Source organism: Podarcis gaigeae (assembly GCF_964106915.1).
Source record: "Podarcis gaigeae genome assembly, chromosome: 8".
NCBI lineage: Eukaryota > Metazoa > Chordata > Lepidosauria > Squamata > Lacertidae > Podarcis > Podarcis gaigeae.
In genome coordinates, this window is record NC_139684.1 from 59,366,996 (window position 1) to 59,382,024 (window position 15,029).

Consider the following 15,029-nt stretch of genomic DNA (forward strand, 5'->3'; position numbering starts at 1 on the left):
TATTGTATTCAAAAATTGCTAATAAATATTTATTAAAAAAAAAACAATTAGGCTGCATTTGTTGCTGCTACTCTATCAGGGCTCTGTTTCAACTGCAGTAACTCCAGAGCATAGTCTGAGCCCTGCTTTGTCTTGTGTGTAGCTTGAACCTCACTGTATCCTACACCCTGGTTGAGCCTTGCCACACTGCAGAGCAAGACGAGAGAGGGGTGGGGGAGAAAAAGGCCCTCTGGTGCCCTGGATCAGAGTGGAAAGGGAAAACCTCAAAAGGGGAGAAACTCAACTTTCACATCTCTAGCTTCTAGATTTGATTGAGTCCCTAGCTGAAAAAGTAGCTCCGAAAGTCTGCCACCATTGCAGCCAAGTTCTCTCTAATGAGTGTTCAGTGCAATTCTTTGATCTTATGGCCACTATGTGTTCCAGCTGGCAATGAGGCCTTAGTTTAGCTAATTAAATAAATAAATACATTATTTCACATCCCACCTTTCCTGCCAAAGGAGCTCAGTGTGACAGATGTGATAAAACACTAAAAAAATATTAAAATATTTTTTGAAATTGACCACATATAAAGCTATTCCTAGCTGGGGGTTGCAAGAGGCCTCTCAAGTGTGTGCATTACAGACCCTTCCCTCCTTCCTTCTTTCCTTCCTTCCTTCCTTCCTTCCTTCCTTCCTTCCCTCCCTCCCTCCCTCCCTCCCTCCCTCCTCCACTTCCAGCCGTACCTGCTTCTCCACCTTGACCACTCGGCCCAACATACTGAAGTCGTCCGCCAGCTCCACCTCCAGTGGTGTCTTCTCCCCTTTTTTCTTATCGATAGCAACAGCTCCCCGGCCCACAATCTGATCCACACTGCCAGGCAGGGAAGAGAGAAGAGACAGGCAGGAAAATGAAATCACAGATGCAACAATGCATGGAGGGCTAAGGATGCAAGGGCGAGCAACTGGCATTCAGAAGCACTCCTCCATAGAGGCAGAGCATGGTCACCATGTCTGCTAGCCATTGATAGCCTTCTCCTCCTCCATGAATTTGTCTAATCCTCTTTTAAAGCCATCCAAGTTGGTGGCAATTGCTGCCTCCTGTGGGAGTGAGCTCTGTAGTTTAACTGTTCTATGCATGCAGAAATACTTTCATTCATATTTCCCAAATCTTTCAACATTCAGCTTCATTAGATGCCCATGAGTCCGTGTTCATGGAAGACAATCTTACTCGGCTATGAGTGATCACAGAAGAAGAAGAAGAAGAAGAAGAAGAAGAAGAAGAAGAAGAGGAGGAGGAGGAGGAGGAGGAGGAGGAGGAGGAGGAGGAGGAGGAGAGAGGAATGAGTTTTTCCCTCTCCCTCTATCCACTTTCTCCTTACCACTTATAATGTCATAAACTCCAACCATACCACTTCTTGCCTTCGCAAAGCTATAATTCCAAGCAGCCTTTAAAAAAGAGTTCCCAGGATTCTTTGGGGGAAGTAATGTGCTTTAAATGAAGATACCTTGCCTGATGCCAAGAGGCAGCAAGTGCCAAAGAATGGCTACAGATTTCTTACAAATGCTGAGCAAGTATTACATGGCACCTGCAACCATGCAAGTGCTACAAATTGAAGCAGCCAGGTGGGAATATATTGGGCAAAGTGATTCCACATGTAAACTGGACCCTGGCTAATAAAGGCTTTCTCGATTAATAGTAACACCTTGAATTTGGCCTGGTAGTAAGCTGGCAGCCAGCGCAGACACCTGAGCACAGGTGCTATATGTTGGAAGGGTCTCACTCCTGTCAGCAGTCATGCTGCAACATTCTGCACTGGCTGTAGGGATCAAGCACAAGGGAAGAAGCCCCATGAGCAATGATGGCAGTTGTAGTTCAACAACACTGGGGGGGGGGGGAGGAGGAAAGGAGGGAGGCAGGTTCTGGGTGAAAGTGGGTTTCCTACAAGAGAAACTATAGTCCAAGCAGGCACTGGCAGCTCCACTTACCGGGTCTGGAGACTTTTGATCCTGCCAAGCATGTCCAGGTGACCAGCTGAGTACTGCTCAATGACATCCTTGACGTCATACGGACGCAATGTCTCCTTGAACTTCCTCTTGGCCACCAGGAACTTGAGGATTCTGCAAAAATGTAAGAATCCAGAAGGCTTGAGGGAAAGGCAGCCTTATAATTTGATGAAAGCTGCCCTACAGAGAGATGGACTACTGGTCTATCTAACATAGTCTGCTCTGTCAAGTAGCACCTTTCTAGGGCTGCAGACAGAAGATTTGTCCATCCATACCAGGTAGTGGGACCTCATCCATGCAAAGTAGATGCTCCAACCCATTTCCATTACCACTGGTCCATGTAGCCCAGTAAGAACTTTAGAAAAGGTGCACGGGATCAAGCCAAAGGATTAGCTAGCCAGAGCATCCTGTTCTCACCAACCAGGTGTGTTGAACCAAAGGCAAAGTGTCCCGGAAGTTTTGCTAACACCACCTTGGTAGTCAAGATAACCCCAGAATTAATTGGTAGATGTTGTCATATATGTTTATATTTGTTTGCTTTGATATAAGCTAATTGGCTTGCTTTGATGTTATCCTTGCAGTACTGGGCTCTGAGCCCAGAAAGGGGAACAATCTGTAAAACTTGGGTATTTGCCACCTATGCCCTCATTCGGACAGGTGTAGCAATGGGAAGTCAACTACCTAAAGTCAACTACCCAGCCACCCACATCTCAAAGTTCAAGTTGTCTCATCAAAAGCAAGGCATCAATCCATCAGAGAGGATGGATGGAAGGAGGAAAGGGGTACCCAGAGCCACACTTGCCAAATAACACAAGACAAAGGCCCCCAGGGGCCTGAACCAAGAGCACTTGCCCCACAGGGCTCACCTCACTGCCCTGATGAGCATCTTCACGGCAGGCATGATGTCCTCAAAAGTCAAGTCACACTGATAGGCCTTCTCCTCACTGCTTTCCTCTGCAGGTCCATCAACTGTGAGCAGAAACAGGGCTTCATGGGAGGAGAGTGTCTTGCCTGGCATTCCTGCCTTCTTAGTCAGTTTAAGGAAGGCAGAAACCTCTGTGCAGAGCCCACCATTTGCAGAAATTTCCCTCCACTTTCCTCTTGATTTGTCTCCACCCTCCATCAGTTCATTTGCACAATAATTGCTTCTCCCTACCATCAACGCCCCCCCCCCCCGTGTGTGTTTTCCCCTTTTTGCTCTGATTTTGTTTATCCTGGTGTGTGCAAACACACAGGCACACAACAATTGCTCAATAGTATAAGCTTGCATCCCAATAAAAGTTGTGAAGATTGAAGGGCAGGAACAAGACAGTTGGTGGTTGCTTTTGCATACTATCAATATCATATTTAGAACCGGAATGAAATTCCCCTAGCAGGTTCAGATTGATTAATGACCCCATGATGTTTTAATTTCTTTCTTCCTTCCTTTCGTAGTAGCATGCGGCTTGGCTCACTTCCTCAAGCTGCCTAGAACTCTTCCTTCTGCAGGCATCTTGAGGAGCACCCCCTAAAGAGAAGCACACTGCAACCTTCTCTCCCCACCCCAGAACCCCTTCACAACCCCAAACTGCAGATGCTCCCAAGACCTACCCTCTACAGGTGTCCGGGGCTTCAGCCTCAATGAGGCCCGGAATCTTGTCCTGTCGTTGAAGCTCCAGCTCTTCTGCACCTTGGTGGGGCTGATGGCCTCGTTGACATTCTCGGTGCTGGGAGAGCGGCGGAGAGGTGGGACCAGATGCTGCTTCCCCCGGCTGCCCTGCCTCTGGGAATTGTTCAGGCGGATGCGGTCCTTGATGCCCATTTTATTGCTGCAAAGGATTCAGGGGAGGAACGGAGAAATTAGGAGGGGCTCTTGAGCTGGGGAGGATGCAAGCAGCAACCTAAAGGGGGCGCTAGAAAGAATGAGATAGAGAGATGTGGCGCATTGCACTCTGGTCCCTGGTGGACCTGCTGACTACTTCCAGGAGGGAGCTGACTGGAGCTGACTCAATGGTTCTGACATCCTACACCAACTCTAGATGTATGTCAGAATCCAAGAGGAAATATTGGTACAAAGAATAGCCTGATCACAGCAGGCTAAAGACAGGGCATTTCCCAAGGTCTTGAACTCAGAACCTGAATAAATGGCTACTCTACCCACACTGAGACTCAGAGGTTCTTATTTAGCGTGTGGCATCTCCCCCCAACTCAAGTGAATTTCTGTTTGCTCACAAACCAAATTCTAGAAGTAAGGCATCAGCGAAGACCAATAACTGGTCAAAATATGCTGTGTGTCCACCAGCCCCTCATACAACACAATCTTGTAATATTTTTCTGGGAATAAGCCCCACTGAACTCAGTGTCACTCACTTCTGAGTAGATATGATAGGATTGCAATATGACTAATCCAAAACAGGGCTGGAGAACCTGTGGCCCTCCAGGTGTTGCCGGACTACAACTCCCATCATCCCTGACTTTGGGCCATGTTGGCTGGGGCTGGAGTCCAACATCTGGAGGGCCACAGATTCCCTACCCAATCAGGAATGTAAGTGTGACACGGTGGTTCAAAGGCATGCATGTTGTGCCCCAATTGATGCATTTTAGCCTGGATTAGTTAATCCAGAATAAGAAGGTGGTCCTAGCTAGCATACAAATAGCAGTAGAAACTGTGGTGATATTTTTTTTTTGGTCATTTTGTTTTGCAATTAATGGGTGTCTTTTATTTTTTAACACATTTACAAATGATTTCGACTTCTTCCCTTCCACAAGGATGGCTTTATTTTCTGCTGCTTGTGGAAGTGAAAAGAAAAGACTAAATGACTGGTTCTTAAGTAAGGCAGTGACAACTCTTTCAACTGCTTCAACCAGTAGTATCAAAGCTAAATCCACTCCTTAGCTCAACCTTTCCCTGGTGTCCTTCAAATGTTTTTGGATACAACTCTCCTCCATTGCCCCACCAATCTCTGGGGCTGATTTTGTAGGGCAAAATCTCTGGAGGGCATCAGGGCAGGGAAGGACATCCTAGCTATGCAGGAGAGGGGGGGGGGATCTACATGAAAAGGGAGAGGGAACAGTTTCCCCTCTGTGCTTAGTAAGGGCACTCTCTAGGATGTGGGGACAGGCATATCATAAATCAGAGCTGCAATTCCACACAACCTCCCCTAAAAATGCGAAAGTGACTTAGGGATTAAGACTGTCTGAGAACGTCAACTTTTTTTTTAAAGGATTCTAGTCTTTATCATTGCTAACAACAACATGAAAGTGTGTGGGCAAGTTTTGTTGAATTCTGGTTGAGATTTGCAAGGATTAGGGGTGGAGTTTCAGTACCCTGAACAGCTCCTGACCCCTCCTTCCAACTAGAAGAACCAGAATAAATGATGCAAAGTAAGAGAGTTCATGCATATATATTTAACAGACATAAGATTGCAGAATCCAGCTTGCTGTAGAATTTGAGTTACCTTAGTGCAGACACACACACACACACACAAATATATATACATTTGTGCACTATATATGTATAGTGCACCCAATCCTGACCACTGACAGTTGTTTTGTTGTTGTTAACAAAGAAATAGGTGAGGGGAGAGAAGGAAAAGGACAAAATCAAGTCATGCCACAAAACGCTATTCATGGTCCAGATGCTACTGAGGTACTTACGGTAAGGGCTGAAAAAGAAAGAAACAAAAATATGAAGCATTAAAATGACCAACTGATAAAGAGATATTGAAAGACACCGCCAGAAAAAGGAGGCCTGGAAAGGAGAAGTTTGGATACTCCAGAGGTTTTGGGGGAGTACATGGGAGCTAGCTAAAATAAATAAGTCTTTCGGCTGATGTTCTGGCTAAATGGCCAAGAACATCTCCCTTGGTAGGAAGCTGAGGCCTCCAACCCAAGCAAAGCTGACAGTGCGAGGAAGAGGGCAGCAAATCTGTCCCAGAGCCAAATTCAAAGTGCTGGTTCTGACCTATAAAACAGCAACAACCTCAGGGGTTATAATGCTCACCCCATATTTCAGTTGAGCATTATGAACTCCTGAAGTATTTCCAAGTCCCAGAAATACAAATTTTGGAGACATCACTAGCACTGACCCACAGGATTTTTATGAAGATCCAGCATTGAAAGAATTGCTACCACTGAGTAATCCAGAGATGGAACAAACAATATGTAGCACAGACCACATTGGATAACCCTTTCTAAGATGTCTGGAGGCTACGCAAGGGGAGCCCCACACCCAAGGTGCAAGGACCAGAAGTCGCCATTTGGCATAAGATCCACACAAAGGCAAATTTAACAGCAGAGGATTCTACATTTGGGTCTTATCAACCTTCCTTAAAACAAACAAACAAACAAAAGTCAAGAGAAATGTTAAGTTTCTTGATCTCACTTGTAAGCTACTCTGGAAGGCATTCTGCCACCCAGGTACAACAAAGCATTGTTAGCCTTCAACATTAAAATAAGAGTGAATGGGCAAAACGTGTCTGGCAGAAGTACAATAAATAAGAACATAACAAGAGCCCGCTGGATCGTCTAGCCCTGCGTCCTGTACTCGCAGTGGCCAACCAGACGCCTGTGGGGAACCCAGAAGCAGCACTTGAGTGCAAGAGCAACTCTCCCTTCCTGCAGTTTCCCAAAAAAATTATTCAGAAGCATTGCTGCCTCTGACCATGGAGACAGAGAATCGCCATCATGGTTAGCAGCCACCCATAGTCTTCTCCTCCCTGAATTTTTCTGGAAATTGCAGCACAAACAAAAGGGTGGATGAACCCTGAGACTAACCATCTCTTGGCCACCTTCAAGCCCCAAGGGGCCTTCTGAATTGGGGTGGGATGGGGGGAGAATGTTGCATCTGCTCTGGGTAACTTCTGCCATCAATCCTTCCAGGCAGGTGTTTTCGGTCTTTTAACTGGAGACACCACTTTCCACATTGGCTGGATTTCAGTAGAAGCCACTGATGCACTGCAGGGGAGTCTACTGAAGTGCACCCTCAGTTCATGCAAAACACAGATCACAGGCCTCCTCCTAGTCCTCAACATCACCTGAGAGCAGCTTTCCACAACCAGGTACCCTCCAGATGCTTTTGGGCTGCACTTCCCATCAGCTCCAGCCAGCACAACCCATGCTGGCTGGGACCAATGGGAATTGCTGCCTAAATTTTTTGTAGCGCACCTGGGTCTGCCCTCCAAGAACTGAGAATTCACCCTTTCTGTGCCCCCAGCATTCCTTGCAGCTCTACACTGCTGGGCTGAGGGTAGGGCCATAGCCACAGGTGTCCATTTTGGGGGAGGGCATTTGCCCCCCTGAATCCTAAATGCATTTATTTGTTTTACTGTACACATACTCATGCAAGTGTCACAGACTTCCCCCGACAAAAATTATTTCTGCACACATCCATGGCCATAGCTCAGTGGCAGAGCACATGCTGTGCATGCAGGTCCCAGGTGCAAACCCCAGCAGCATCTCCAAGTAGGGCTAGGCAGGACCTGGCCTGAAACCCTAGAGAACTGCTGTCACTCACTGTAGACAATACTGAGCTAGATGGACCAGTGGTCTGACTGAATATAAGGCAGCTTCCTATGATCAGTAATTGTGATCAAGCTGTTGTTCTGGAAACGCTTGTCCGAGATTCTTGCCAAGGGATAATGCCAATTGACTTTCAAGCCAGGGTTCCTTGGCACACAATAACTGCCACCAGGACAGAAATTATTTGTCAGCCTTGTTCCTTGGGTTGCACTGATGGGGCAGTCGTCAACATCCTTGGCCCCCTCGCCTGCTCCACCTTTCCCCCATGCATCTCAACTAAAAACATGATAGGAATAACTTCAGGGCCAGCCCTTGTGTAGCATATTCTGCCAGACTAAATTCTTCCTGTGGGTGAAAACTGATTGAGCCCATCCAGGACAACCACCAACTTTTAATTCCATGGATGCACACCTAGGAAAGTCTTGGGGTGTGGGGTCAGTAAGTGAGCTTTGAATGCGATCCTTTTGAGGTTTAATTGAGCAGAAATCCTACAGAGTGAGCTGTGGACTCTGAAGACTCTCTGCGTCCCTGCAGATGTGGGCATGGCACACAGACACAGAAGCAAGTGCTCATAATGGAATCCAGATGCCCATGAAAAGTGGTGGCATCACCGTGCTAATGGAACCACTTCCCCTGAAATGATGTGGTGTGTGGGTGAGAGAGAGAGAGAGAGAGAGAGAGAGAGAGAGAGAGAGAGAAAGAATCCACAAAGTCACTACTGGCCCCAAGAGTTATTCCAAACCCACTTTGTCATCAAGCACCTACAGGCAAGCAGATCTCCAGCACAGCTTTCTTAGAGTTGCTATAAGAAAAAATTGGGAAAATCCCACTTTCCTCCTATTAATTTTTGGCAGTGCTCAGATTATGAAGTGAGGGACGTAGGGCAGGGGGCTTAATAAAGCCTACAAGCTCCACCACCAAACTGGGCTTCATATAACTGAGCTTTTTCTTCTTCTTCCCTTGCCTTCTAAAAAGAGACAATAAGTGAGCTGTTGCAAAAGGGAAGGGGCAGAGATTCTTCTGACCAGCTGAGCACTGATGGAAGCAGAAGTCTATCTTCCTTACTGCTTCATGGGGGCCATCTGATAGCAGTGGAAGCAGGACTCCCTGCTCACAACGCAATCTCATTTGAGAACAGGAACTTCCTGACTTGAAGCCACATGGACCAACTCTGTCTAGTGGCCACATTCAGTCACTAAAGAAATCTCTAAAGTACAGCATCCATCATCTTCAGCCAACAGCCGTTCTGACTGAGGCTGATTGGAGCTGCAGCCCAGAAGCATCTTGAGGGCTGCACGCTCCCCTTCCTTGGAACGGAGAATTCGTGGAGGAGAAAGTCATTGTCCCAGCAATACAGCTTGTCCAACAGTGATGTCTCTCATGTGAGCCCACTGCATTCTCTACAGGTGGGAGGGACCTCGGTGAGATCAGCACTCTATAAAACTGAATTCTAGCAGGGTTGGTGGCCCTCATGATTTGCGTTGGTCTGGGGTTGAACCCCCTCCTCACTGTCCTTGCTGCGAAGAGGAGTAAAGTATCAAGTTGTTTGGCCAGAAATAAAGAGGGTAATCTATGTTGAGTTTAGCTTGATGAGAGGTTCTGCTATTAGCTCTAGGCCCTGTTCAAGAGGCCCCAGCCTGAGCCATCACTACCATCTTCTGCCCCAAACACACTCCACCCCCTTGGCTGCTGAGTCTCCACCCCTTGAGCCTCTGGGGGACTTGGGAGTAGTACCTTTTTGAACCATGGGTGATTCCCTCTGTAACACTGTCCTGATAAAATCCACGTCACATAAACATTTGATCAATTTTTGGTCCATCAACTGCCTTCTGTTCAGACAGGTCAAATCCCAACCCAACAGGAAAGGAAGTAGAAAAGTTTAGAAGACTAGGAAAAGGAACCATTCTAAAAGGAGTTTGGGGGACATTGAATAGTTCTCTCTCCTTTTTCTATGGTTCCAGCTGAAACGCATTAATGGACTCTCCTTTTAAGCTGCACTGGAGACCGATTATCTGGTTGCAGGAGAGCAAACATATCTCCCACCAAGAAAGGACTTCATAGCAAGATTCAGAGGGTTACCCCCCATGCACATCTCCATTGCACATTGGGGCGGCATGCCATCTTTTTTCTAAAGGAAAGGAAAAAACCAACACAGGACAAAACAATGCAACGACCATTAAAATCCAATTCAACCCCAAAACATCTCTTGGGTAGCAGATCCAAAGCCTCGGTACCTCTGTTTCCAGCCGGTGTGAATCCGAAAGAAATTCCTTTTACTACTAAAGATCTGGCTAGAGAAATGGAAAGAAAGAAAGAAAACAACAAAAGGGGAAAGGTGGGAGGAGGAGGAGGCAAAAAGTTAGTAAGGGGGGCAGCAGAAGGGAAGTTAGAAGGATGATCCCAGAGGGAAAATGCCTTGCTGAGGCTGGCAATAATGGATGCTTGTGTGCATACAGCGCCCCCTGCAGAACGAATCGTTCAATGACAAATGTGACTGAATATTTAACTCTTATCCATAAGTTTTTGGTCCTAATTCAAATGAGCAGGCATGGGGCAATTTAGTGGACCCCTTCAGGAAGCAATCCATTATTATATTTAATAAAAAAAACACCTGTTGGAAAAACTTCTGGTTTAAAAAGGATAAGCACATTTCAGAGAAATGGGGGGCAGCAAATAACCAGTTTTTGTGCAGGAAGTTTTGGTGCACGCATTCTCTCTCACTTTTCGCTCTCTGCCTCCACATGGCAAGGTGCGTACTTGAAACTTTGCACAAGAGAAGCAAATGACAGAGGCATTCCTGGGGAAACTGGAAGATGCCTCTCTGCGATCGTGATTCTGAGACATGCATTCATTGGAACACTGGAACAGCCAGCTGTGCAGTAGCATCAAAACAATGCAGTTGTGTCAGCAACCAACTTTTTGGAAGACTGCTTGGGAGAAATAATTGAGGGCAATGGGCTGAGTCCCCATGACCCTAATGTGGCCTGCTATCAAATCCCATTTTTTGAGGTGTTGCTTATCCATTTCTCTGTTTCTGGGACTGGCAAATGGCTCCCCTCTTAGGCCTGGATATGATCCAGGGGTCATTGATCATTTGCGGTGCCCTCCAGATGTTGATGGATTCTCAGTTCCCATCAGCCCTAATCAGCATGGCCAATGGTCAGTGATGAAGTTGCTAGGAGACCAGCAGGAGATCACCACCTGCTTTAGAGCCTAAAAAGCATGCGGGCAATGTCTCTGTGGTAACAATGTACTGGCTTCTTTCCCGATACCCCCCACACACACACACATTCACAAATACACACTCAAGGTTTATTTGGCTTTGATGGCCTCTCCCCAAGCAGCAGCTGCAGATCGTCCATACTTCTGGAAGAAAACCTACCGTCCTGTGGTCTCTCTTTTGAGGGGGAATAAAAGCACACAGCAGCTTTGAGGGAAAGGTTACCTTAGGCGTAAACACTTGTGGGGTGGAGCTTCCTCTTCTTTCCAGCTTCCAGGAATGAATGGGGAATGGTGAAGATGGGAAGGTGGAGGAAGGACGAGGAGGACGAGTGGAGGGAGGTAAAGAGGAGGAGAGAGAGAAAAAGATGATGAAATGAGGTAGGGACTGCAAAGGAGACTTGAGGGGGGAAACTATCCGGCCCAGCAACACAGGCCTTTACATAGTCAAGACAATCCAGTTGGTTGCATCCAGCGACAAATCTGCCCTGCTGAGGGCTAGCAGATTTTATTTTTTTAGCCTCAAGAAATATTTGCTGCCTGTCTGTTATGAAGGAACAAACACAATGGATTTTCAGCACCGTGAAGCACAAACTTTGTAGTCTCTGCTTCCCACCTTCCATCCCCACAACCTGCCAAACCCTCATCAGTGTTTATGGGTTCTATAAACAGCTTTCTGCTCCTAAAGCAGAAGTCCCTTGTCCCTCCTCTTACAAATATGGACCCAACTGCCATATCTAACACAACACAGAAGAGCTGTCAGAGGCCAAACTATACATGATCCGTATAACAAGTTCTGGTTCCCGTTCAACAGCCATGTAAATAGAAGTGATGTCAATGTCAGACCTCCAGCCACTCATGCTTGCTCTGGGAGAGGCTATGTCTCAGATAATTCAGTTATTTTGCAGTGCCTCTGCTTAATCCTCCTTCTTATATGTGTGTGATGTAGGCATGTAAAAACCTACAGGTTTTATTATAGTTGTTAAAAACCAATAAAATATATGTCTTTTTAAAGTCTCTATCTCTGATCCGGTCACCATGTGCATAGATCACCATACCTTCTGCCTTGCAGATCTTCCCCCTCTTGTCACTCTCTGCCACCCATGGGCCATGGGATGGTTGCCCTGGGCACAAAGTTCTTAGGGGTGCAAAATTTCAAAAGAAAAAGAAAGTAGTAATGAAAAATGAAAAATATTGTGTCCTCCCCCTCACACAGAAAATCTCCCTATGTTCACATGGATGGACTGGGGAGTGGATTTGGGCAGCAGCTGGTTGCTAGGGTGCCCTCTGCCCAGGCTTTAGAAAGTCACCCACTCCCGACCAATCCCCGTCCCACTCTCAGCTGTGCTTGACACTCATGGGGCACTGCAGCTGCAAATCGGACAGGTTGCCAAGCTATTGACCCTTCATTTCAGCCTATTGGCAGGCAGTGCTGAGGATACTTTCCTTAACCCAGACACAGGTAACCCACGCTATGCCACTGCAGCCACCCCTTTGATTCAGAGCAGATTTCCTGATCACATGGATGAGAGAGAGAGGAAGTAGCTTGTGTTGCTTATTCTCTAAACCTCTTTGTAACTACTGGAGAGCAGAATAAAGAAGCCCAATCCTAACCTCCAAGTCTTCAGAAACAAATTCTCCATCGTCTATTCATTCTGCCCTACAATCACAGCAGCAAGAAACATATCCTAAAAACTTTGGTTCTCTGGGTTCTGAGGTGGGCACTAAAATCTGAAAGAAAGCTAGATTCCCACTGTTAGCAAAATCTTACAATCCACACCAAAAGGCCAGGATGGTGACAGCTATCATTTACAAACACCGAAGTTCTCTATAGAAAATGCACTTGCTCAAAATGATTAATTAGAATAGGCAAGATGTAGCGGCAGACTCCAGTCAGAAGGGGGAGGCCAAGAACAAGGACTGGTGGTGCATTCAAGTCAAAGGGCCATTGCAGACTGGAAGGAAGCCAGTTCAACGTCTGTCAGATGTTATACCAGAAGGCAGCAGCAGCAGAGTGAGAAAGAGCCAACACACCAGACAGACAGAGGGGACACACCACAGGCATGGAAGAGGCTTTGACCCTACCTTTCCCCCGAGCAAAATGGAGGATGGATGGTTTTCAGGCCAGAGGTGAAGGAGTGATACGGTGGTGGAGCTCCATCGGGGAATTTCCTCACCTCAGAGTTCCTGAGCGCCCCGTTGCGAGCTCGGTGCAAGTGGTCAAACATAAGGACCAGTTCTCTAGGGGTGGGTCCAAATAAAAACATGGAGAAATTAAATGCTTTGAAAAGGGGAGAAAGAAAATAATAATAATAATAATAATAATAATAATAATAATAATAATAATAATAATAATAATATCAATATAACATGCAGAAATTGAAGGGGGGAATAAAGATGGGGGGGTAACCCATAATTCTTTCAGTTGTTTGAGTTGGTCTCTCCGAGGTGTGAATTGGCCAAGGTGGGTTTGTTGAACTGGGGGGTTACAGATGTTCGGCTTTGGTATTTTGCCTTCGAATGACTGGTCAAAACCTTGCAGTGGTGAGGCTTCATAGTTGGACCTGAACCTTATAAACTGCTTGGTTCTGCACACAGCTTAAAAACACATTGAAATTACTGGACACAACAAAATATCCGTCTCTAACCTTCCGATGGCAGCAGAGTGAACTGCATACAAAGCTACTGGATTGTCAAAGCAAGTTATGCCTCAGCTGCGGGGTGCTTTCGCTGCTGATGGAAGACATGCCTGTTCATCCAGACCAAGAGTAGCAACATGGTGACCTGAGGATCTTATGGTCCAGAGCTGTGTCTCCCAACCTTGGTTCTCCAGCTGTTTTGGGACTACAACTCCCATCATCCCTAGCTAGCAAGACCAGTGGTCTAGGATGGTGAGAACTGTACTCCAAAAACAACTGGGGACCCAAGGTTGAGAAACAATGGTCTTGAGTTCCCATCACTCTCAGTCAGGCTGGCCAATGGGACGAGATGCTGAGAGTTGTACAACAAAACAACTGACTAGCCCCTGGGGGTTGCTGGCTACCCCAGCCCTTCATATTATTAGTAGACTTTGGTGACTGTGACAATTTTACTGCTTACTAATTTTTATTGGATACTGTTATGCCTTATTATTGTGCAAACCACTGTGGCATTCTTTTTGGTAAATGAAAAGCAATGTAGAAATCTTTTGATAGATATAAATAAATAAATAAATAAATAAATAAATAAATAAATAAATAAGAACAAAATAGCAGGCAAACAAAACAGGAACTTGCAGCACCTTGCTCTTTAGAGTGCTCTATTTTCATCTGGCTACAGCAGAGATTGCCCAAGTTGTAGACACCGGCACCAATGTAACGCTTCTTATGGTGTTCACGAAAGCTCTCAGAAAATATCCCCTCAAAAATCGACAATGCATGAACGACTGATAGTTTTTCCCGGTTGGTTCCTGCTTTCACTGATTCAGGCCCTCTTACGTTGGACCTGCCCCCTTGAAACATGCCTGCAATCCACGGGACGCTAGGGCTGGATATCCATCTTCCCATCTGTTCTGAGAAATGCAAAGAGCTTCTTTCTGTGAATGAACGTGGAGGCACTTGATACACATGCCATTTTTCCCACTGACTTGAGGGGGATTCTGGGAGGGGGGGCTGCTTTGTAGCCCTGTTTTTCTCCTGCTATTGTAGCTGTGGCAGCAATTCTGTGTTCTGCCACACCCCGGCAGCAGCCATTAGGAGGCAGGCACCCACGACACTTTCTCAAAATTCCAGATGTGCTTACTGGCCCCAAAGGTTTGGCTGCCTCTGCGACAGGGTGTGCACCACTGAAGATGTTTTCTGAAACCAGCCGTGGAATCAGGCCATATAAAGGTAAGTATGGAAGTCATTATCTATACTTTGCAGAATCAATCATCTGACAACTGCATTGCAGGGGGTTGGACTGGACAACCCTTTGTCTCACTTCCAACTCATTCCAGAATCATTCCATGATTCTGTGGTGCAAACTTGCTGGGCTGGGTTGTCATATGACTTCTACTATGGGTTGCTATAGCTCCCTACTTGAGACCCTGAAGAGCCTGTCAAATGAGGCAGAACTTAATGAGAAGGATTAACAAGTCTGGTTCAGTAAAGGCCAGTGTCGTATGTCCAACCCCACCAGTGCATATTCATGTATATATGTATATGTGAGTACAGTGGTACCTCGGGTTAAGTACTTAATTCATTCCGGAGGTCCGTTCTTAACCTGAAACTGTTCTTAACCTGAAGCACCACTTTAGCTAATGGGGCCTGCGCCACCAGAGCACGATTTCTGTTCTCATCCTGAAGCAAA

General features: G+C 46.3%; 1 protein-coding gene across 4 annotated transcripts in view; it reads right to left on the reverse strand.

Moving 5' to 3' along the window:
- The window catches only part of KCNQ4 (potassium voltage-gated channel subfamily Q member 4), a 95,904-nt gene that overhangs the window by 3,812 nt on the left and 77,063 nt on the right, over positions 1 to 15,029 (reverse strand). For 2 of the 4 annotated variants that reach the window (XM_083751718.1, XM_083751719.1), the window contains exons 9-13: positions 12,786 to 12,941; positions 3,573 to 3,790; positions 2,849 to 2,951; positions 1,965 to 2,096; positions 723 to 849 (exon numbers count right to left, since the gene is read on the reverse strand). In XM_083751718.1, the coding sequence (XP_083607844.1) occupies positions 723 to 849; positions 1,965 to 2,096; positions 2,849 to 2,951; positions 3,573 to 3,790; positions 12,786 to 12,941 (736 nt within the window). Of the gene's footprint in view, positions 1 to 722; positions 850 to 1,964; positions 2,097 to 2,848; positions 2,952 to 3,572; positions 3,791 to 9,715; positions 9,773 to 10,926; positions 10,972 to 12,785; positions 12,942 to 15,029 lie in introns of all 4 variants that reach the window. The other 2 variants (XM_083751716.1, XM_083751717.1) reach the window with 2 other exon arrangements.